Here is a 24,715-nt window from a genome sequence, read left to right as displayed (position 1 = left end):
TTGTGGCTACACACCTTGGATTGCCTCCCAGAAGAATACATATCTCCAGTATGTATTCTTTGAAATCTATCAAGGTACAGACCTATTCTCTGTTGATTTCCACTCTCAGGCCCTGTGGCAAACAGTTCATTCTGGAAGATATCAGTAGTGAATTCACACTTACATGAAACTGGCGGTTGGCATAATGTACAGGAGTGCAATCAGCTAACATACCCCATTGCATATTATTATTAAAGGTCATTTTTGGCCTTCAAAAGACCGAGTGCTTCCAAGTTCCTGCCTGGAGATGCAAGGTGACTCCTGGGAAGTTTGGATAACTATTGATCCCCACTTGAGGTTAAATACTAGCCTGCTTGTAGGAAAACAGGGAAAGTGGACAGTGGGTCTGGTAGGGGTCTGCAAAAGGGAATAATCATGCCATTCCCTAGCACAATACATAACATGAGCAATGCAGGACAATATTGGGACCCTATTACCTGCAAGGAATCGCAAAACACCCTGTGCAATCTACTGAGAAGAAAAGCAGCTTAGATATACTCAAAGTAAGCTTTAAAAATACTCTACATGCATGCATATGTTGGTGTACTAGAGCCTGAAGGAAATTGAAGGAAATAAAATGCAGTTACTGAGAATTGTCCCTAAATCTTCACACCAGAGTACACACTAAAATACTACCCTGAGTGATGGGGCTCAAGAGCGTGCATTCTGACTGGTACTTAAGTGTGGTGCAAGTACTTACAGGTGTAGCAGAAACATTGCTGCCATTGCAGGTTTGATGCATGGTACAATGCACAGCAGATTTCAAACTGCAATACCTGGCATGAAGCATGATGGTAGCTCAACCTGTGGACAGACAGGAGAGGTCGGGTCACAACACGACAATGTCAGCACTGCAAAGGAGATGAACAGTTAACACCATTGCCTTGTTTGATTGAAACTAGGAAACTGGCCCAGGCTGACAAAATGTTATTAGGATCTGTTCGGCTATAAGATAAGCAAAGTCTTTGGGCGCCACCACCAAGCTGATCATTTTAGAAACTGAGGATATTTGTCAGATATTATTCTCTGGCAATAGTTGCGGCTTGCAAATCCAGAGAATTACGGAGTTAACAGAGAACCTGTTCCTGAGATAGGGGACCCTCAAACAGTCTCCAGGGAGTAAATTGTCTCACCATAGACAACTTTATCATTAGTTTTTAGGGCAAGGTCTTTCTCTTCATCCTTCATTTCTATGCATGGCCAATCCTTCAGCATGAATCCCATTTCAAGTTCTTCCAACAAATTCTTCATGCTCTTCCAAACTCAGGGTTTTAAAGTTATGGAAGAGTTTACAGTTTCTCCATAGTTAAACCAGCAGGTACTTGAAAAGCCACACTAGTCTGTAGAGTAGTATCTATATTCCCAATAGGCTCTGCGCATTGGAATAACATATACTATAGCTTAGACGTAGGACTGAGGTCGACTAGGTCTCTATCGTATATATTAAACTTAATTGTGAGTGCCAGCTAGCTCAGAGGTCACTAGAAACTTTCTTGAATTCACAAGAAGGGATTAGTTTCTGACAACCGCATAAACATGACAACTTTGTTTCCCAAGAATAAGAAATCAATCTCTAGAGTCGCGGAAACAATAGATAACTATTGTACTCAGTCAATCGTGCATGCTTCGTTTCACCAGAGGTGCTGAGAAAATAGAGAGACGGGCGTTTTCAATAAAATGTATTTATTGAACAGTCTTCTTTCTCAAGCATAAGAAATGTACTGCTACAATCGTAATACTGGTTATAAAGTACAAGGTATATAATACGAAAAGTATTATAAAGTAGTACTGTAAAAGCATGATATGGTTTCTAAGCCATAAATTGCCTTAAAACATATAAAATAAATACAGTAAAAAAATAATGACTAAAAGTACTCAATTGGTGCTTCTAAAATACGCCTACTCCGGTGTACCTAACCTAAGTCTAGTACAAGGGAAGAAGTAAGTGAGGAGTAGCTTAAGTTTAGTATTTCTCTGCCAAAGATCTATCCAAGAATTCTCTACGGGTCTAATCAGCTTGGTACCTTGGTTTTAGAATGAAGGAGGTCTTGTATCTCTCTCTCAGGACTCGATTTCCCAGCAAACCGCAAGGGTAGCCTGGAAACACTGGAGCTGGATTTCTTGGCAGGAGAAAAGACAGCGTCTCTCAGTGCGTCAGCTGGAGGGTTGACTTCCTTCGGCATTTGCTGCTGCAGGGCGTCGGGCAAGTAGTTAGTCGATCTGCTCCAAACCACTGTGTGTTTGTCTGGGCAAATGTAGGCATATTTATACTTTGAATGTGCCAAGTTTGACGTATGATTGGACTTAATAACGTCACTCAAATACTCAGTTCTCAATGATTTCCTAGATAAATTAGTATTCAGGCGAGGGGAAGTCCCTAGCTGCTGAAGGCGGGTTTTTCTAAGTAATCGTTGTTGATTCTCGGAACATAGTGGAGTAGCCATGCCGTATATGGGCTGCATAGGCTCAGTCTAAATATGGTAATGATTTCTATGCCTATATAAGGATTGGGTAATTTATACCTATATAAGGGCATGAATCTGGAAAATTACACTATGGTCCTAGATTCATTCACAACACCCACTCCACGATATTCAGTTCAATAAACTAAATGTATAAGCACTGAACATATCTGAGGCATGTGTTTACAATCCCTCCCCAAAATACTTAAAATGCACTTGAAATTGTTGTACACAGAAAGACGAGCATTTCTACTGTACGCATTTAAGGAAAATTATGTCATTCTAAGCTTAAGGTATGATATCTGAAATGCAAACTGAATGAATCATGTAATTACATTTATGAAAAGGCCTCTTAAATATAGAAAAAAAGTCGAGACCATTTCATACCATAACATAGCATATCAATATTTATAGTATTGAGGACAAGGCCAAATATTTCCTCTAGGAAGTGTTCAACAAGAATTTCTTGTTCTCTAAGAATAGTTCTACTGTAAGCAGATTAGTCTGTGCCAAAAGTTCAATGTTTTGGGGGAGAAAAAAATGCAATTGTTTGGAAAAAATAGAATTCCAAAGTTAGAAGTCTTTGTTTTGAAAACGGGAAGGCCGAATTTCAGAGTTCAGGGTACGCTGTGTGCAAGAATCAAGAGTTATTCTCGGTGTCAGGAGAAAACATCAGATCGTCTAGGCTGGCAAAGAAATCATCTACCACAGTTGGTGAAAGTGGAACTATTTCATCAAGTAGATCAAATGTGCACAGATGATAAGTATTGCCGTCAGCGCCAAGTGCGGCGTTAGCAATGTTCATATCAGATGGTACCTGTGTGCCTATTGATCCTCGTATCTCACCCTCAGTTAGACTTACTGGTGAGACCTCAATGAATGCCGTCATCAGGATTGGTAGCCGTTGGGAACAACACGATGCATGAGTCGTTACCGGACCTAGCAAGGCGTGACATCCGATGGCAGGACTGATGGAAGTGTAAGACAAATGTCCAACATGCATTCCTCTCCGCAAAGCAGGCATCGTAGAACAGGTAAGATGCAATCTTGCCAGATTGGTCTGAACGATAGAAACGAAGTTGTGTTCAGGTCTCTTAAACGAGCCAAGCCAAGAATCTGTGTAATTCTCTCACGATACCTCATGGCAAGGAGGCATTGTTCCATAGTATTCTGGGTATCGCTGGTGACCGGACTTGCCATATCGGTGCAGAAGGAATAAAAATAGAATTCCTGCTATGAGTCCCAAAATGAGAGGCAGACTGCCGAACACAGAGTGTACGAAATTTGGAAAAATGCAGAGGACTAGTTCAAATGGTGTTAACAGTCCCGAAAAAATCGTCTTAAATACATGTGCAATGCCACTGGTATCAGACATATTTAAGATTTGCCTTAACAAATCTGCAAAATGTACTGGGAAGTTTGTTGATAATAATGCATGTATCTCTGCAGAAGTCCTTGCAACTTGCAGATCATACGTTTCTTTAGACGAGGTCAGTGGCACAGTTTTTTGCAAATGAATGACTTTCATTCTGCTTAAAGTATCAATTTGTATAGAAGAGATATTCAGTGAAGGCCATAACTCCGTCTCCATGTCTGTCTTGCTCTTTGGATGCAATACTTGCATACAACAAGTGACCCTGGATGACACACTAACAAGATAAGTTTTTCCTGGCAACATGCCACAACAGCTGTGGTCATTGAGCATAACGTAGCTGCCATTGGATAGCTGCCTGAAAATTGGTTCTATTTCTGTGGAGGGTGTACCGTGCAGGCGGCAAGAGAGGTTATTTGCGGATCCTTCGCAGGGTCCGTGTAAATTAATACCTTGGCACAAAAGTGTACCACTTAGTGAGTTCTTACAATTTTTACCACTAAGGAATACCTCTTTTCCCCCACTCCAACATTTGTGTGTGTATGGTAAAGTCCAGGTCGACGTAATGTATTCTTTACCCAACCTTTCATACAGGCCCGCTGGTATATGCTGTAAACAATACTGAAATTGGAAAATCGTCACTGGTATCGTAATGGTGCCATGTATTATCCATTCAATGACAGGCTTCTCGGAAACTGTCAATGGTAATCTTTCCAGTTTTTCAATGCTCAGCACCGTATAGTCTGCTCCTCTTTGTGCCAAAGAGATTTGTTTATCTGTAAGGTTAAATACAGCAAACAATGACGTTGTGTTGATTAGACACCATGGCACATAGCCTGCAATGTCCAGCCTAACTGCATTATAGAACGTAATTGAGACTGACCATGTTGTAACATTAGCAAGTCCTGCTCCATAATGTCAATTGTAGAAGATACAATGCTGTCCAACGAATATATTCTGAAGGACAGAGTCGTTAACCCATTGTCCACTACAGAGAGAGCTTTCTCTAAATTAATAGTATCAATTTCTCGTATTCCTTCTGCAGTTTCCATTTGCGTTATTTTCCAAGCTTCGTTGTACGCAGCGGATATACCGGCGTATATTAAATATTTTTGACGTGGTTTGTGAGGCCCCATTAAGAAATCTCGCAAATCATTGCCTTCTTTAAGTAAAGATAAGTGTTGTTTGATTTCTGGAAGTGTGGATGTCTGTAGCCACTCAAGGCATAGTTTTCCTACACTGTATGTTGGTACTATCCCTGGATGTTGTCTCTGGGAATATGTTTGATCTGGCCTGTTCATTTTGAACCCCTGTGTTTTGTTCAGGAATCTATCATGAAAGTTATTAGTGTCTGTGGGCCAGATTAACCACTTTCTCCAATCAGGATTAGTTCTGTTGTGTTTTAAAATATATGGTACGCCTACCTCCTTTTCTGTATTATCATTACTCTCAGATGTGGGTTTAGGTATAGACGGTTTATTTAAATCTTTTATCTTAGCCAGGCCAAGACAAGAAGTTTGTTGAACAGTGTCATTTAAAAACATTATTTGTTCTGGTATAATGCAGGCTCTGAACAGGGCTTCTAAACCTTGCACCTGCCAGTCTTTCGTGACCCAGACAGTTTTTGTCTCAATGTTGTCTTTCCAAAAGTCGAAACCTAATGTAGCCAGCTGAGCATAAAATTGTGCAGAATAAATTTGTTTAGTATTGGTCAACATCGTTTTCATTCTTGTCTTATTTATATTTTTTAAATAAAACGTTTCTGGATTTGTAACATTAAACCCTGAGAAGTACGGAACATTTTCATAAAATGTTTTTGAGCTGCCCTTTGGCGGCGTTGGACAATGTTCTCATTGATTAAATGTAAAAACATTCCGAGGCTTGCAGATTTATGCAAATAATGGTGACCATAGTGTTTAAAACAATACATTTGTTCATAATCTGATGAACCTTCTAAGTATTCATGTTCTGTAAATTTTGCAGACATTTCTAAATCTGACATCATATTATTATTAGTCTCAAAGTCCCAATCATCTGAAAATGAGCTGGGTGATACAAAGTCACTCAAAGAAACCTTGAACTGGTGTGGAATCTTCAGCAGCTCCACCAGGCCATAGATGTCATAATCAGTTCTGTCCCATGCTATACCACCAGGTATAGGAACGGCTGTAATGTGCACTGATTAGAGGTCTCTTTTTTCACAAAGGGTTATTTGTGAGGTTTCAGGACCAAGTTGATTTTCTGACTTGCTGTGTCCATTGTACTGTATGTTCCATCTATCATTTTTCCCAAGCTTAAAACCAGAATGAGCCAGAGCAGGAGGAAAAGTACACCTAATACAATCCAAAATTCAATCCATGGTGAAACCAGATATGTTTTTTCAAGTTGATGAAAGAGTTCTGCTATTTTTTCTTTGAAAGTTTTATTGGCTGGCCTATCTTCAGGTTCTCTGGGGTCCTCAGAAAATGTATCAAAGTTGATAAAATAGCCAGAGGCAGTTCTGTCAATGTTGGAATTGCATCAGGATTGTTATTAATCTTTGGAGTTGCTTCTTCCTTTGTCATTTTGGTGTAGTCAGAGGCTACATCATTGTAGACAGGTGTTTCTTGACAAACTGTTATTTGGGTCTCAAGAGGCACGAGTTCCATGGCTTTGTTACATAGTCCTTCTTTTCTTACTGCAGGGTTATCAAAGGTGATAAGTCTTTCAGTTTGAACCTCTTGGATAGTAGCAAGATTTGGTCTTCTGCTACATCTTGGGAGTCCACTGGGCATACTACTTATTATTGGCCACATGTTGTGGTTTGACCAGGTCGATGGACACAACTCTGTTCTCCCTTTTATCAGCAAGGGATGATAGTACTACTGGTCTTGTTCCTTGGATTGCCAAAACAGGTACTGCTTTTCTGTAAGAAGGCCCAAATTCCTTCTTTACAATGATCTTTTCCCTGACTAGATCCCCAATCTTTGGAATCCAGACAGGTCTTGCTGGGACAGGTGGATGTTCTTCAGTGGTTGTTGGCTTCTGTATCATGTTACTCAGACTTCTTCTTGTTTCATTTAAGTCCTGTAAAACAGCCAAACGATCTTTGACATCAAAGGGTTCTTGTTCCACCACTGAAGTTTGACAATCGAGGCCTTCGATTATCATTCTAGTACCAAATAGTAATTTATATGGAGTGATTCCACCCAGAGAATTTCTTGGCAGATTGTTAAGACTACGTTGGACACTTATTAGATGTTTGACCCACCCATCACCCAAACCTAATACCTTAGCTGTTATGGATTGCTTTATGTCACGTTTTTTTCTTTCCACTACCGCATTACCATCAGGATGGAAGGGAATAGAATACCGCAATGCAACGCCCAAGCTAGCCATGGCCTCTTTGTAAGCTCGAGTGCTAAACGCAGGGCCCTGGTCAGAATGTAGCGTGGCGAATGCGTATGTGCCAACTCGCAAATCCTTTATAACAGTTCTGGCATCAGCCGAGCACTGGGGCCACATCCAAATAAATCTTGTGCAGGAATCCACTGCGACCATGATATATTTATAGTTGCCATCCCTTGTTAAGGGAGCACAGTGGTCCAGGTAGATGCACGCTAGCGGTTTATCTGAAATCAGAAGGGGCTTCTGTGCAGGACGTTTTACTGTAGAAACTTTCATTTTTTGGCAGATTTCACATTCTAGAACATAGTTTCTAGTTTGTTTCTTCATGCGTGGCCACCAATATCTCTGTTTTAATAATGATACTGTGGCGGAAACTCCTGCGTGTGCAGAGGCCAGTCCTTCATGTGCTGCTAAGATTAGTCCTAACCTATGTTCCATGTTTGGAATTGCCCTATCCCCACTCTAGGGATTTGAGCAAAAGGAACATTATTCGCATCAGTTATATATGAGTACTTTACTGGAACGCCTTTCGGGAGTGTCTTACCACTGTCTTTGACTGAAGCAGTGACAGCTTTCATTATTTCGCTGTCTATTTTTGTTTTTGACCTAGTGATTGCTGCTACGGAAGCCGTTTGCACAGCTGCCTTCGCGGCTTCATCAGCCAATGAATTCCCAGCAATGTGAATGCCATCACGCTGATGACTCAGTGTGTGAATCACGTGAGTCTTTTGTAGTTCTTTCTGTAAAAGAACCATTTGTTCCTAAAGCATTTTATGCTTGATTGTGCCACTTTTGTGTATTTGAAACCGTTTTGAACCCAGTTCTGCAGATACTCATTGTAGGATTGTATGCAGTATTATAAATCGCACACTATTAGTGTGGGGAATTTGCGATCGGAATTTTCAAGCGCCATCTTGAAAGCCTGTAGTTCAGCTCGCTTAGCTGCACAGTCTCCGAGTGATCGAGTTTTAGTGACCATAGGTCTAAATTTGGCTTCGCTCCAGCGACCTCTAACAATCGCGCATGCAGCACTATAGGCTTGTTAACCCCCAATTGCGGGCTGTGCTGATCCGTCTGTATATATTATACATCCGTAATGTTCTAGAGGCAGAATCTCGGTCGGCAGAGGAAATTAGTGTTCGTATTGTAAAAATTCTAGTGTCTTCAAATAGGGTCAAAGACGTATTCAACGTCTGTTGCAGAAAGAGAGTTAACCCATTGTATCCATCTCGGATGTAAAGCTTTCGCATTTGGAATGCTTGCTTTCGTCACTGCCTCTAAGGCAGGTACAGGGGTAACGATCTTTAATCGTTTTCCCTGTGCTCTCTCTTTTGCTACTGCAGTTTGAACTGCTGTCAGAATTTTTTCTGTAGAAGTGAATTTTATTTCAGCTTGTGTGTACAAATGAGATTTGTATGCTATTGGTACCTTTTCACCTCCATTAAAGGTCAGGTATGTGAATCTGCATCTTCCTGGGATGATTCAGATCACAAGGTTGCGCACATTGTCGCGTGTTTCTAACTGTGTTTTTGCTAACATGTCTGTTTGCACTGAACGCAAAATTTCTGTATGGTTTTGAGTCCAATTAGTTGGTTTGAAATCAGGTTTGATTAATTCGTAGAGAGGTTTAACCCTTTCTGCGTAATTCAGAACATAAGTTCTTCCAAAATTCAGGAAACCTAGAATTGACTGTTCTTCAGCGTTTTTGGAGGTTGGAGCAGCGCACATTTCTCTAGAAAGTTAGCTGCCAAGCTTTTGCCTTCACTTGATAACTCGTAGCCTAGAAATAGGACGTTGAAGTGGGCAATTTGTGATTTCTTAAAATTGAATTTATACACTTCAGATGCGAACCCAAGTATTATGGTGTTCACTCTTTTTAAGTGTACGTCCAAATCATCGTCTGTAAGATAGATGTCATCGACATAAGATAATGCCTCATCATCATACATTTGTAGTAACTCTGTGGCTGAAAATAACCCTGGACTATTCTTGAATCCCTGGGGGAGACGGCAAAATTGTATCTGTGTCCCCATAATTGAGAAAGCGGTCAAATGCCTGCTTTCAGGTGCAATGTTTTGACAGGAAAACCCATTCGAAATATCTAATGTAGTTTTATATTTTTTCCGCACGATGTTATTCATCAATGCTGCATTTTGTACTGCAAAAGTTTTGCAACAGGAGTTTAAATGTCTGTAATCCAATACTAGACGATATGAATTGTCTGGTTTGGAGACAGGAAACAAAGGATTGTTCATTGACGAGGTGCATGTTTCAATCACCCCTTGGTATTCAAGTTGATTTAAAATCTCCCTGACCTGTTTTTTAGCTTCTTGCTTAACTGTATACTGCCTTTGTGCATTGGGCTGATTTTTTAACTGGATTTTATGGTGAGGAGAGTCCTCATCCCATCCTACATGCTTTTTATATAATGTTGGAGCCTGAGCTACTGCTCATTTTCTGGCATATGTGTATTTTTTATGAATTGGAATGTGATTTGAGAAGGCTGGCATAATTATCTCTTCACGTTATGTTGTTATGTTATGTTAAAGAAATTTGTTACCGCGCACGGACACCAATTGGTTTCATGGTGCTCACAGACAAAGCAGAGATACAAGGCAGTAGGGCAGTAGGGTATAGACAGTGGGATTACTCATAAGCTAGCTGAAAGAGATGGGTTTTGAGAAGTTTACGGAAAGTGAAGTAATCGGGGCAGAGTCGGATAAGAGAGGGAAGGGAATTCCAGGTTAAAGGAGCAAGGAAAGAAAAACAGGAGCCACCATGTTTTTTACGTTTAAACCTGGGGATGATTAGAAGGTTGAGAGCAGAAGAATGGAGGTTCCTCAGAGGGATGTGACGTTTGAGGCTGAGGGAGGTGAAAGTAGGAGCAAGAGCTAGAAGAGTCTTAAAAACAGTACAACCCATTTTGAAAATGCAGCGGGAAGCGACCGGGAGCCAATGCAATCTCTTCAACAGGGGCGAGACATGTTGGTGCTTTGGCTGTTGGAAAACCAATCTGGCCGCCTGGTTTTGTACCAGCTGGAGCCGATGAAGATGGTAGGCAGGGATCCCCACATACAAGGAGTTGGCATAGTCAATACGGGAGGTGACGAGGGCCATAAGTACGAGAGCCTCAGTGGAGAAGAACCTGCGGATTTTACAAATTCTGCGTAGATGGTAAAAGCAGGCCGAGGTGACAGTATTGATTTGAGGTCTCATCGATAGGTCGCTGGAGATGATAACACCAAGGCTCCTCACGGAATTGACAGGGCAGGGTGGGGGACCAAGAGCTTGAGGCCTAAAGCTGGAGCTGCAAGGATTAGAGGGCCCTCCTGTCAGAACCAACTCCGTCTTGCTGGGATTGAGCTTCAGCTGACTAAAATTCATCCACTCAGAGATGGTAAGCATGGTGGATTGAAAGTTAGTACGAGAGGAGTGAGAGGGATCAATGGGAAAGATTAGCTGTAGGTCGTCCGCATAATTAAAAATAGTGACAGGGGTGTTGGAGGGAGACTAAGAGAGGTTGCATATAAAGTTTAAACAAAAGGGGCGATAGAGCAGAACCCTGGGGGACACCACAGGAGAGTGAGGATTGGGGGGCAAAGAAAGTGGACAACTGAACCGATTGGGAACGCCGGTGAAGAAAAGAACCAATCCAGGTTAAAGCCAGGCCCTGGATGCCCGCATTTTCGACACGGTCGAGCAAGATAGCATGATTGACCGTGTTGAAAGCAGCCGACAGATCTAATAGAACCAAGGCCTGGGCCAGGTTCCTATCAGCCCCCTGTCTCAGCGCATCCATCACAGCCACGATGACGGCTTCCGTTGAGTGGGCCGGTCTAAAACCGGCCTGCTGATCATCAAGGAAGTGAGATTTTTCTATGAAGGCGCTGAGGCAGCGGGTGACGTAGGTCTCCAGCACCTTCCCCAGATAGGGGAGGAGGGAGATCGGCCGATAGTTGCTTAGAACAGCTGGGTCCAGGCCTGGTTTTTTAAGAATAGGCACCAAAACTGCTTTTTTGAAAGCATCAGGGACAGAGCCTGTGGCAAGTGAATAGTTAAGAAGATCTAACGGGGGACCTGGGCAGGCCAAGAAGGCGGCTTTCAAGATATGAGGGGGACAACAATCATTGGGAGATCCAGTACTAACTACGTGTAATAGGGAAATAAATTCAGACTGAGAAATGGGGGGAAATTCGTGCAACCGGCAGGGATTCATGGGGGGTAAGGCACAAACATTAGGTGAGGAAGGTGAAGGAATGTTGTTTTTAATGGTAGTGATTTTGTCGTCAATGAAAAATTAATTGAGGGAGTCACAGAGAGCCTGTGAGGGTTGGGGCTGGACTGTGACACGGTCAGGGAGGGAAAGTTCAGCTACAGTGGAGAAAATATCCTTGGTTCACCATGTGGGCACTCCCTGACAAATTCAGGTGGCCAGTCTTGTTCAGCTAGAAGAATGTCATAGCCCTTAGAGAGCTTCTCCCAAAAGAGTGCTCTTATTTTTCTAGTAATGTCCCCCTCCACCCGGAGTGGGGTACAATAACCCTGGTGTCTGCAGTTTCAACTTGAATGGATTCATTCAAGTCCACTGTCTCCAGATGATCCTTCAAGATCTTGCGAACTATGGTGACTTCTGCTGCGCTGTCTAGCATTGTCTGAGCCCACTCCCTGTTCTTGAGTTGTGTCCTCAAGATCCTCGGCATGTCTGATCTTCACGCTTGCTACCTTCTTTTTGGTGAATTGAGTTTTCTTATTTTTTGGAACGTGCTGTTCTTCTTTGGACTTCACGCGTTCCTCTTTCTGTTCTGATCGTCCTCTCCTCTCGGATTTCTGCGAGGAAGTCTGAAAGGTACGAGAGGAACGTGTATCAGTATCTTGATATCTATCAGGTTTTCTTAGAGTATCCCTATTTCTAAGGTTATACCTTTTTTCAGAGGGCTCCCGTTGGGGAGACCTACCTCCCCGTTTGTGAGATCTTCCTCTGGATTGAGAAAGTTTCTCTTTGGGAAGTGTTTGTTTAGTATTTTCCCACTTCTTCTTAGGAGTAGTGAGATTATTTTTAATAAACACCTTTTCAGGATTTTCTGTTAATTCAGGTTTTACTGGTTTCCCACCCAAACTATCTCTTCCTAGTTCTTCATATGATTTTTCAATAATTCTTGCAAGCTCATATGGTTGGTCTGTTATGTCTGTTTCTTTTCATTTTTGGCGGATTGACACGAATGCTGCTTCACCTTTAATGTTAGCCAATAATATAGCTGAGACCTGTTTGAAATCTTTCAGTCATTTCATACCCAGATTTAAGGCCGGTTCTGGACCGTATTTATTTTGAATCTGTCTCAGAACGTCTGGTATTACCGCCATGGACGGTAAACCATGTGTTTATGTGTAGATTGAAGCAAAGACTGTACCCCAAGTGTCACAGTCCTCCACATGTGGTGCTATCCCCATTGGTAAACAGATTGTCAGAATTCTGTGGTTCTCATGAGGTGTACTATCAGGGAATACTGCCACAATTTGAGTAATTTTTTGTGCTAACCAAAACGGAATTTGTTCCTTTTTGGCAGGCAATTTTCCAATGACTGATTGTATAGTCTTGGTGTGATTTTATTTGTGTTCCCCTGGTGAGGGGTGTGTTGTGGAATCCTTACAGTAGGTTGGACTGTTAAGGTCCGCATGACATATTGTACCAATTGTCTATGTATTTTAATTAACTGTTTCAGCCGGGCTAACAGTTCTCGACCTGTCATATTTTCTTTGTCAGGATGTAGTGTATAGCTGGCTAGTACCAGCCATGTAGCTCCTGGTCTACCTAGTGGACCGAGCCTGGTAACGTGATTTTGACGTTGTAGGGCGCCTTTAAACCAGAGCTGATGCTCTTGGTAAGTTAATGGAATTTCAATGTCCTCGTAAGGAACATATTCCTCTGGAGGTTCCTCTACTTTGTAGTAGTGGAACTAGTGTGTTCCTCCATCTGCTGGAGGGAAGTGAATCCATATATAGAATACTTCTGTTTGCCGATATTCATGTGCCTCTATAACAAATATTACTTTACCACCTCTCGATGATACTCCATTATTTATGAGTTTGTAAGTCATATTTTTTCTTACATTTACCGCGATGGTTATAACATCCGGGTCATTATCCGGTCTATTTCTGTCATCTAAAACTGCTTGAGCTGCAGCTGCAGTTAATTCTTTGTCAGAAAGCAATATTTAATCGACTGAAGAGTTCACAGAATAGGTTTCAAGGAAACAAAGATTAGGTGCACAATATTTTGGAACACTGTATCCTTCAACGTTGAACAAGCCAAAAACTAATACATAGGATTTTCGTCCTACTCAGTTTTGGCGGATATCAACCTTTTACCCACTCCAGACGTCTATTGGAGTATTTTACGGGAAAAAAGGGGTCTGTGTGAAAAGCACGACTGAGTTAGTCTAGTATCTAGCGTTAAATTATCGCCTTACCAAACGTTGGGTACCATGTAGTGTAGTTCCTATATTCCCAATAGGCTCTGCGCATTAGAATAACATATACTATAGTTTAGACGTAGGACTGAAGTCGACTAGGTCTCTATCGTATATAATAAACTTAATTGTGAGTGCCAGCTAGCTCAGAGGTCACTAGAAACTTTCTCGAATTCACAAGAAGGGATTAGTTTCTGACAACCACATAAAGATGACAACTTTGTTTCCCAAGAATAAGAAATCAATCTCTAGAGTCGCGGAAACAATAGATAACTATTTTACTCAGTCAATCGTGCATGCTTCGTTTCACCAGAGGTGCTGAGAAAATAGAGAGACAGGCGTTTTCAATAAAAAGTATTTATTGAACAGTCTTCTTTCTCAAGCATAAGAAATGTACTGCTACAATCGTAATACTGGTTATAAAGTACAAGGTATATAATACGAAAAGTATAATAAAGTAGTACTGTAAAAGCATGGTATGGTTTCTAAGACATAAATTGCCTTATAACATATAAAATACATACAGTGATAAAATAATGACTAAAAGTACTCAACTGGTGCTTCTAAAATACGCCTACCCCGCTGTACCTAACCTAAGTCTAGTACGAGGGAAGAAGTAAGTGAGGAGTAGCTTAGGTTTAGTATTTCTCTGCCAAGGATCTATCCAAGAATTCTCTAAGGGTCTAATCAGCTCCGTACCTTTGGTTTTAGAATGAAGGAGGTCTTGTATCTCTCTCAAGACTTGATTTCCCAGCAACCCGTAAGGGTAGCCTGGAAATACTGGAGCTGTATTTCTCGGCAGGAGAAAAGACAGCGTCTCTCAGTGCGTCAGCTGGAGGGTCGGCTTCCTTCGGCACTTGCTGCTGCAGGGCATCGGGCAAGTAGTTAGTCAATCTGCTCCAAACTACTGTGTATTTTTCTGGGCAAATGTAGGCATATTTATACTTTGAAGGTGCTGAGTTTGACATATGATTGGACTTAATAACGTCACTCAAAGACTCAGTTCTTTGAAAACTTTATGATTTCCTTAATAAATTAGTATTCAGGCGAGGGGAAGTCCCTAGCTGCTGAAGGCGGGTTTTTCTGAGAAATCATTGTTGAATCTCGGAACTTAGTGGAAGTAGCCATGCCGTATTTGGGCTGCATAGGCTCAGTCTAAATATGGTAATGATTTCTATGCCTATGTAAGGATCGGGCAATTTATACCTATATAAGGGCATGAATCTGGAAAATTACACTATGGTCCTAGATTCATTTACAACAAGTCAGTGATCTGTCTAGCTTGAGACAGGAAGCAGTGGCAGCTGTTCCTCTGCAGAGTGATGAGAACAAATCCTGTCCTAGCAAGGGGAGGATGGCTGCTGATCTTGGTCATAGGGGCTCCTAGTTTGCCCTAATATGTATCTCTGCCAATTGATAACCAAACACTTCTTGACCCATGGACCTTGCCTCATAAATGGGGTGGGCTTTTTACCATTATCCCACATCTACAAGTGCAGGCTAGTGTCGCGCTGGCACTATTTCTGGATCTAAAGATACATCTGGTTTCCTGCTCAGCATTCCACTTCCTTGCCTTGTGTTTGCTCTGGAGGGAGGCTGCTGCTTCACTTCTCTGTGGATAACTCTTGGGAGTACTTGCTGTTGCAGGTGCTAGTCATTCTATCCACTACAGCAGACATCACCTGGCTGGTGGTTGAGCTTCACATTACAGATACCTGGATCATCTGGCTGCATGACTATCTCTTCAGCCTGACTGGTGTGTCAGCTGTTGCCCTATCTAGATCTTACTGAACTGCAATGGAAGTAGTTATCATATTGGTGTAGGGTTCTGTATCCTTATCCTAGCTCTCTCTCTTACAGTTTTCCTCAGAAGCTCTTCCGGAGCTCAGGAAATAGCATTCTTATTGGAACTTCATCATGTGGAAGAAGCCCCTGTTCATAGGCTAAACAATGTGCTATCATGGAGTTTCTTCAAAAAAGAGACCACATTGATACACAATAAGGCACATCTGCAGCCGCCATTACTGGTGCATTTTATGAAATTTCACTCTCTGATCTCCCTGCACAGGAGGTTGTTTCCAATAACCCTGGGCGAAGCACTATACTACGCTCGCGAAGTTTGCGCAACTTCACACTACGCGAGCTGCACGTAGCACATGCGAACACGCGTAGTGCAGCGTAGCGTAGTGCAGCGGTCATTTTTTGCTTGTTCGCGGTCCTCAACGTCATGTTCGCGACCGCGTGCAAGCAAAATGACATCTCGGGGAGATTCTAAACGCGGGGAGGTCAGGTTTCTCATTGCGAGTGGTTGCGCATGCTCAGGACCGCTCGCAATGAGAAACTACCAGTTCGTGTTGAGAAAGCTGCCGCTCGAGTAAAAATCTACTCGAGCAGCTGAAAACTACAGCTCGCACTGTGCAAGATGCCGTTTTTAATGATTGCACATTGCCGGATGCTTGTCCGCACTGTGCAATCATTGAAAACGCATCTTGCACAGTGCGAACATGCTACTACGCAGCTCGCGTAGTGCTACGTGAAGTTTGCGTACTGCGAAGTGCACTTCGCGTAGCGCTACTTCGCGAACTACGCCCACCCTTAGTTTCCAACACAGTTGTGGTAGACACCCTGGGCTCACGAGGTACTTAGTATTTTTGTTTACCCCTAGTAAAAACTTCTGCTTTTGGTTTTGCATTTGAGTCTGCAGATGACAGAATGAGTACTGAGGCAAAATATGGGTGCGGCTGACACATTAACCACTCTCAGGCAGATGGCTCCTATGGAAACGTATTCCACTATGGACTCCATGGTGAGCTGTCCTGCAAACTGTTTCTGTGGACGCTCTTTCACCTTGGGTGGGGGAGCAAGCTTGCATCATCCACTCCTGCAGCTGAATACGCAGAACCCTCCATTACTTTGTTCAGGGTCATAAAATCAATCTAAGACTAAGAACAAAGGAATTATTGGGCTTAGCACTATATATCTTGCTGGCACTCATAAGGCGACATTTCTTACTAAACAGTTCAGCGTTTTTCCTAATGTGATAACTAAACAAAACTCTGTGGCTACAGCTATCACTTCAAATACTTCTGACACCATCAACACTTTGTCACTCTAAAAGGAACTCCAGTGCCTGGGCAGAACATAGCACTTAGAAAAATGATCATTTAAGTTTTAAGGCAGTTTCCACTTTCTCCATACATTCCAAGTAGATCCAATGCTTGGGTTTTTTATCTAGGGAGATATCAGCTACTAACCATTGGGTGTAGTCCTCCATATCTGTAGCTTCACATGCATCTCAGATAGCACCTGTTTTATTAGATCCTGCTAGTTTTCAATCTGATATATTTATTATAGCCAGTGAAGACCTGTGCTTTCACTATCTGATATGAAATTGAAACAGAGGATGAATTGAGGTTGACATAAGCACTAACTCCTCGTCTTTGATACGTCTGCCGGATTTGTCATCATGTAATCTATCTGAAAATACCTTTGCTCCTTTGAAATACACAGCTTATACAGGTACTACTACAGATAGTCTAACATCAAACACAGGTGCCAACAGTGCTGAGACGATGTATACAGAACCCATTGACAACCAGATCCTGGGCACTGTGTACAACCTAATATGGGCTCAATGTGGGAAGACAAGGAAGAACAGTGCACCAGCTAAAATGGCTAATGGAAATACAGAGGACATAATATTTAAGTGTCTTTTATTAATCCGTTGAATAAGCTTCACATTGTTACCTGACTTAGCAAGTACTGCTGGCTCATCAGTAACCTGTTCACCTCTATAGAATCCATCTTAAGCCTCGTCTTAAATCATGGCTCCTCTCTTACTCTGGGTACAATTTACTTCCTTGAAATTGTATACATTAGCTACACAAATGTTGATTCTTAGTGGCACCAATATCTGCTCATATATCTATTGATAAATTTGAGGAGATGGTTTATCTTCAGGAACACGCTAAACTATATGTAATATTTTATTTAAGACAACATTTGCTACCTTACCAGTTCAGGTAAAGGCTGTGCTTCAGAAGTGAAAATAGATCCTTAAGCGAGATGAGATCTTTGGCGAAGAACAGAAGTAGAATGAAGGCTATAATGTTGTCATTAAAGGTCTTATGGATTAAGATTACTTTGTTTACTATATTCAAAACCAGACCCGGTTCCTCTGCTTACTAATGTGATTACTGACGCGAACATAAGTCTGTCTGTGGATGCGTAGTAAAAAGCAGTGAAGAGGGACATGTTCAGGTACACTCAAATACAAAGTCCTGCTATTTGACACAACTCTCCTTCTTTGTAATCCAATATAGATGCAATTTTCTACTAATGTGTTCTTTTTGCTGGAGGCTGATTAATTGTGGTTGAGAAAGTGGTTGATGTTTGTATTATGGTCTGATAATTGGTACTCCATCTGACTGAATGATTGCCACTCAATAGGAGGATGACTTCCTCTTTGAGCAGCGGAGAGTGGATGGTAGAGTATGTTGGTGGGTTAGATCTGCACATGGTTTGGGACATGTTTTGGGTTGTGGGATGGGTTTTACTCATAACCACAGGTCGGCAACAAAGACTTTTCATGCAAGCCTATCAAATCATGAAATCAATATTTCTGCTAAAATGGTGTTGGTCTTGTTGAATTCTAAATGGTCACAATTAGTTTTAGCAAACACAGAATGGTCTCTGTAAGACATACACACTCTTTGCTTGGACGTTTTCTGACTTCACAAGAAACACTTGTATTATCAGGATGGGGCACATTTTAGACAGAAGGGATTATTTGTACTAGTGCATCTAACTCAATCTACCATTATTTGGGAGCAGCACAAATGGATAGACGTTATATGGCAAATAACCAAATCTTCAGTTGGCACACAAAGTTGCTGGTTACTTGCCTCTCTAGTCTTCACAATGAGAAACAATACTGGAAATGTGATGTTGCTGAATAAAAGCAAAAAAGTCTCATGAAAATGAACAGCTCTTAATTGAAGTGTCATCTAAATACATAATTATTTTTCCATTGGTTCTCTGTGCGGGTGCCGTAACCCTGACCCCCTCCAAAAATCAAGAGATTTAATTGAATACTAGCATCATACTTATTATTATTATTTTTTTAAGTTTTATAAAGCGCAAATATGACCTGCACGGGTATCAGAGCGCTGTACAAAGTAGCAGAAGCGAAAGGAGGTAAAAGCATGACTACAACACAATAAAGGACCTTAAGATAGCACAAGCAACAACCTTTCTTGTGGGACATGTGAGGTACCTCAAAAGCAACCAGTCTAATGGAGCAAATGGAAAGACAACATTAAAATGTTGAAGAGAAGTAGCAACCCATCCTGTGGGACCTGTAAAGAACCAGAAGAAGAACAAATCTTATAGGGTACATGGAGAGACACAATTACAACTTTTGAACAGAGGTATCAAAGGGTGTCAACAGGAAATAAAAGTTAGTTAGGATGGCTTCAGAACTATTGCTGTAGATGGTCATTCAGGAGTAACCATTTCACTTGTTTTTTGAATGAGGTGGTAGAGGGGTTTGATTTGATCTCAGGAGGAAGAATGTTCCATATTCTTGGTGCAATACCAGAGAATGCACCATTGTAGGTTCTTTTCGTTTTGAATTCGGGAGGTTTCAAAAGTAAGATGTTAGAGCTTTTTAGGGTCCAATTCGAACCTGATAGTTCAAGTTTTTTTGCCAGGTAAGCGGGAGTGTTGTAGTGGAGGAATTCCAATTTGGCTTCCGCCATGCACACGGGACAGAGACGGCCCTGGTTTTGGCTATGGATGAGCTTCTAATGCGTACAGACAGGGGTCAGACAACCGCTTTGATCTTACTCGACCTGTCTGCCGCATTTGATACGATAAACCATGAGATCCTCTTGCGTAGATTGCAGGAGGCTGGGGTGAGGGGCTGTGCCCTGCGTTTGTTTAGCTCCTTTCTTGAGGACAGACAGCAGGCTGCGGCCCTCCCCCCTTTTCAATCTGCGTTCTCCCCAGTAACACACGGGGTTCCTCAAGGCTCGGCAATCAGCTCTATCTTGTTTAATATTTATTTAAAACCTCTGGCCTCCCTGATTAATTCTTATAAGATTAATACGATTAATTATGCAGATGACACTCAACTGATCCTCTCCGTTGAGGGGGAGGATTCAATGTCGGTTGAGACCTTCCATGAGTGTTTTCGGGATGTTGCTGGCTGGCGGCAGGTTAATCCCCTGCAATTTAACGCTGGCAAAACTGAACTGCTCCTCTATGCAGGAAGCAAGATTCCACACCCTTTTCCGGTTAATCTCTGGCCCCCTGAAATAGCCACTAAGGTTTCTCCTGTTGAAACAGTGTGTAACCTAGAGGTTATGCTGGACAACAAGTTGACTATGGAGGCCCAGGTTGCAAAAACTGTAACCTCCTGCTTTGCCCTGATTAGGTCCCTTCGTAAGAATATGCCACTTCTTCCTTCCTCTGCTCGGGCTCTGGTGGCCAGATGCACTATCCTGAGTAGACTCGATTATTGTAACGCACTTTTGCTCGAGTCTCCCAGTTCTCTGCTTGATAGGCTTCAAAGAGTCCAGTCAGCGGCGGCCAGAATGGCCCTGGGATGGCCTAGAAGAACGTCAGCCTTCGCGGCCTTGGCCGAACTTCACTGGCTTCCCCTCAGGCAGAGAATACGATTTAAGTCACTCTGCCTTGTTTTTAAGGCCCTTCACAGGCTTGGACCCAGATCGCTGCAGGCTAAATTTACCTGGTACTTCCCCCCCAGGGTGCTGCGCTCCTCGTCAGCCCGTCTAGTGAGTGTCCCTAGTTTAAAAAAAGTCAGGGCAGGGGGAAGATCTTTCAGGGTGGCTGCGGCAAAGCTTTGGAACAGCCTACCTTGGGAGATTATGCAACTAGATGAAAATCTGTGAAGACCTGGCTGTTCCCTAGGGTTTTAGTGTTGTTCTACAGCTGTTCTTCGGTCATGTTCATGGAGCTCCAGCGCCAGGATGCCTGCTAGGCGACAGTGCGCTTTACAAGCTTTATAAATAAATAATAAATAATAACTTTGTGCTTCAGGCAGGCAATCTTGAAACGGATCCTTGCTTCGATAGATAGATGGTTTAATTGAATTAGGTCTGGTGTGATGTGGTCATGATTTCTGGAGCCAGTGATGAGTCTGGCCGCAGAGTTCAGATTGGCTCTTAGAGGTGCCAATCTAGGAATAGGTAATCCAACTATGGTCACCATTCCATACTTCAAGCGTGAGCTGCAGACTGAATGTCCTCGGGAGGAAAGAATGGCTTGATTTTCCTTAATATGTTGAGCTGATGATTGGCTCCTCTTGTAGTTGCAGTGATGTGATCTTGCATATTCAGGTATTTGTCCAGAGTTATGCCTAAAGATCTTTCAGAGTCAACAACATGAGGGATGCAGTTGAGAGCTATAAATTGTTTGAACCAATCTTGAGTGGGTGCAGTGTGATTGTGGGGGGCAATCAGGAGGAATTCTGTCTTGAGAGTATTTAGCAAAAAAGGATTATGAGTTAACCATTGTTGAGTTTTTTGCAGGGCATAGCTTAGAGTGTTTATGTCATCTGGCAAGGAAATTCTCAAATACAATTGAGTGTCATCGGCATACATAAGGTATTAAATGTTAGAGCGGTTAAGAATTTCATAGAGTGGTTCCATGAAAAGGTTGAAAAGCGTGTTTGAGAGTGTGGAGCCTTGAGGCACTCCAATTGAAAATACAAATATTATAATGCATCTACATACTTATTTCGATCATCCTTAGATAAATAATTTGGTTACTATGCAGAATGTGTTGCTTTTATTGGGCAAGCCTTCCAAATTACGCAAATATATACACATTCTTGCTCTCCAACTTAACGTTAAAGCCTAATGCGGAGGGCATCAAACTCCTTGAACTCTAATGGTGGAGCAGAATTCATTGACCACCCATAATAAATACACCAAACAGCTACTATCATAAAGTGAGACTTTTTTACTCAGACAATACACACTTTTTGTGTATTTTTTTTTAAAAGAGCAGTGGCAAAATATCTGGCAAACAGGTTTGAGGTCTAGTCTAGTCAGACCAAACATTAATTACAGTGTTTATAAAAGACATAAAAATGGCGATATATCAGGTACTTTGCCATAAGGGCTCTTTAAGTTCAGGTGTTAATTGCATAGATTTGCATAAAGCAAAGGAAAACTAACCCAAGTTGATGTTAATGCATCTATTCAACTTAAGACATTTCTTGGGGAAAAAAAACAATTTTTACTGAGTCCACAAAGGCAGCTTCAGATTGCATTGTAACTTCTCCTACCACAAACATGCTGTCCTTAAAAAACCTTTTATTATTTTAATCATCTAGTTTCATCCTCCAGTAGAGGGGTAGTGAGAGAAGGGGGGGAGAGGGGGTGGGAGTGGAAACAGAGAGAAGGGACTGAACCTGGAGTCAAATAACACAACAATCAATACAATTTGAGTACAGTTAAAGAGTTTCAGTGGAGTGGAAACAGGGAGTGGGGACCATGGACGGAGGGAAAAGAGCAGAGAGGGACAGAGAGGAGGGAGTGGAGGGAAGAGGAAAGTGAGGCGTGGATAGGAAGGGTGCAGAAGGTGAAAGGCAAAGAGAGGGGCCGGGTGTGAGAGGGCACTTCATAGAGAGAGTGCGAGAGGGGAGCACGTGGAAGAGGAAGAATATTGGGGAATGGGTGTGAGGTGGGCTTAGAGGCCAGGTGGTGGTGTGAGGTCAAGGAGGAGGTGAAGGTGGGGAGGAAGTGTATGAGGAGTTTGAAGTGGGGATAGAGAGAGGGACGATAGATCAGGGTATGAGAGAGGAGGTTAAGAGAGGGAGAGCAGGGAAGGGAGATGAAGGCGCATAAAGATCAGGTTATGGGGATAAAGAGAGGAAGAGGAGTGGGAGAAGGGAAGAAGGGAGGGGGCAAGAGGGGGTGACAGGACAAGAGTGAGAGGCCATGGATGGGGGTAAAGACTATAGGTTGAGCATAGCAGATTTACTTATTAAATAAGTATCTTTAAAATGGGCACATGGCTGATAAGCTGCTTATTATTTTGGCAAAGACCCTGTGTAACCTAACTGCTAAGATTTAGAAGGATATTTCCTGTAAAATGGGCACATGTTTTAGTTGGATAATAAATGTGTTTTAAGGTTAATCTGCAATAGTTATTGAGAGGGAATGGCTAACTAATATCACGACTTGTGCTCATGTACTTTGATCAAACAGGAACAGTAAAGATTCCGAAAAAAACTATTGTGTTCTTGATCACAGGAATGATCCTCAGCCAGTATTCAGCGCCAAGGACAAGAAACAGATGTGTGTCCCAGTTGGGCATGGCAAGTGTTCTTGGAAGAATATTGAGTAGCATATTGTCGGGTAGTGTCTGGTGGGGGGAATTTCACTGTTCACCACCCTAGGAGAGTATAACCTGCCCATTTATTACCCTTCGGTTGCAAAATGTTGAGGCAATGGAATGTAACATACAATATACTCTAATCCGAACTCCAGTAGATGTGGTCATGGGCCCCCAACCAGGAACATACAATACACACTAAGTCTGAACTTGAGCTAGATCTGGTAATGGGCCCCCAACCAGGTCTTTGTTGATGCATGTGAAATAGCAATCACATAATTATAATTTGCCATGAAATATTAGTGTAGATGAACCTCTTCACAACTTTTTGAAGTTCTGCATTGTGTACTTGGGCAAACGTTACGTCTGCAGCAAAATCGTGCAAGGTTTTATTTCTGAAGGATTTTCCTATATTAACATTTTTGTGGAGAAAATGTTATGGGTAAAAGTGTGGTTTACCCAGGGGAGCAGGATTTTTTCTTAACAGTTTATGCAATTTGCATATTTGTAGAACTTCACAAAGCTAATGAGATTTTCAAAAAAATCCTTACAACCTTCGCTCAACTAGCCTTTGAAACAATGTCAGTCTCGTGGTCTTTCATGTGACAGTAACATGCTTGACTACTTTACATGCCCAGCTCTTGAAAGACTACAATCTGAAAGAGCAGCTGAAAAGTCTATTTTCCTAAACCTATATTGACGGCTGGCTTGGGGGGTAAATACAGTGGCTTAGCTAGGGGAGGATGGTCCACCCCGGGTGGCACCATTTTGGGCATGGCGGGAGTCGTGTCTGTCGACTACCACCATCCCCCACCCAAGAAAAAGTAGGCTGCCGGCTGCCCACCCCCATCCTGGAACAAGTCGCCCATCACCCGCCTCCCCCCCACCCCACTCTTACCAGCGCCCTGCCAGCAAATTTAAGGGTTGCCCAGGGAGACAGTACACTTGTAAATAATATGAAGGCCTCCGATAATGACCCTACTCAGCCTGATGTATGATTCCTACTGCATCTCCACCTCCACCTAATTCTGCTTTGAATAAAGAGATCGGAAATATATCAAAAGTACCTGGTTCTTGATTTTGTGAAGAACATTTGGGCTTTTGTTAGATGAGTGCTCCCATTGCTTTAGATGACCCCATCAGATAGTTTACAGAGCCAAAAAGGTCTTCTCTTTATAATTTGTAGAATCCCTTATCTTAGTGTTGATAGGGGATCAATGTTCTTGCAATGTTTTCCCATATCCATGCAACAGTAGACAGTGGCATACTTTCCTGATCCAGGAACAAAAGAAATCCAGCAAAATGCATCCACGGTCATGGCTCTGGTTTGCAGCATGAAGTTGCGATAAAGGAAATCCTGAAACGTCTCGCAGAAATCCTTCGCAAAAAAAATTCTATACTGATGTATAGATGGGCATGAACAAACCAATCGCTTTTGCTTCCAATGCAAGGCTTCATCAGGGTTATGTCTGAGGCAAAAGGATGTTCTTTGGTGTATGAGTCTGATGATGGAGGTGAGTGAAAGATACAAGAACCAGGTGGTTTGCCTGCCGGTAGTGGAAATGACTCTCCATGGTTCCGCATTCCAGCTATTTTTATTATCTGTGTTGTCATATTGCAGA

The 24,715-nt window shown here is 42.2% G+C and overlaps 1 protein-coding gene across 1 annotated transcript in view; it reads left to right on the top strand.

The window, feature by feature from the left end:
• LOC144785048 (metalloproteinase inhibitor 4-like) overlaps positions 1-23,105 on the top strand; it is a 106,158-nt gene extending 83,053 nt beyond the window's left edge. The window contains exon 7 of the mRNA XM_078664166.1: positions 22,967-23,105. Within this exon, the coding sequence (XP_078520292.1) occupies positions 22,967-23,105 (139 nt within the window). The remainder of the gene's footprint in view (positions 1-22,966) is intronic.
• The last annotated feature ends 1,610 nt before the right edge of the window (positions 23,106-24,715 follow it).

Source organism: Lissotriton helveticus, chromosome 10, assembly GCF_964261635.1.
Source record: "Lissotriton helveticus chromosome 10, aLisHel1.1, whole genome shotgun sequence".
Classification (NCBI taxonomy): Eukaryota; Metazoa; Chordata; class Amphibia; order Caudata; family Salamandridae; genus Lissotriton; species Lissotriton helveticus.
The sequence above is the reverse complement of the archived record's forward strand: the minus strand, read 5'-3'. Positions and strand labels throughout refer to the sequence as shown.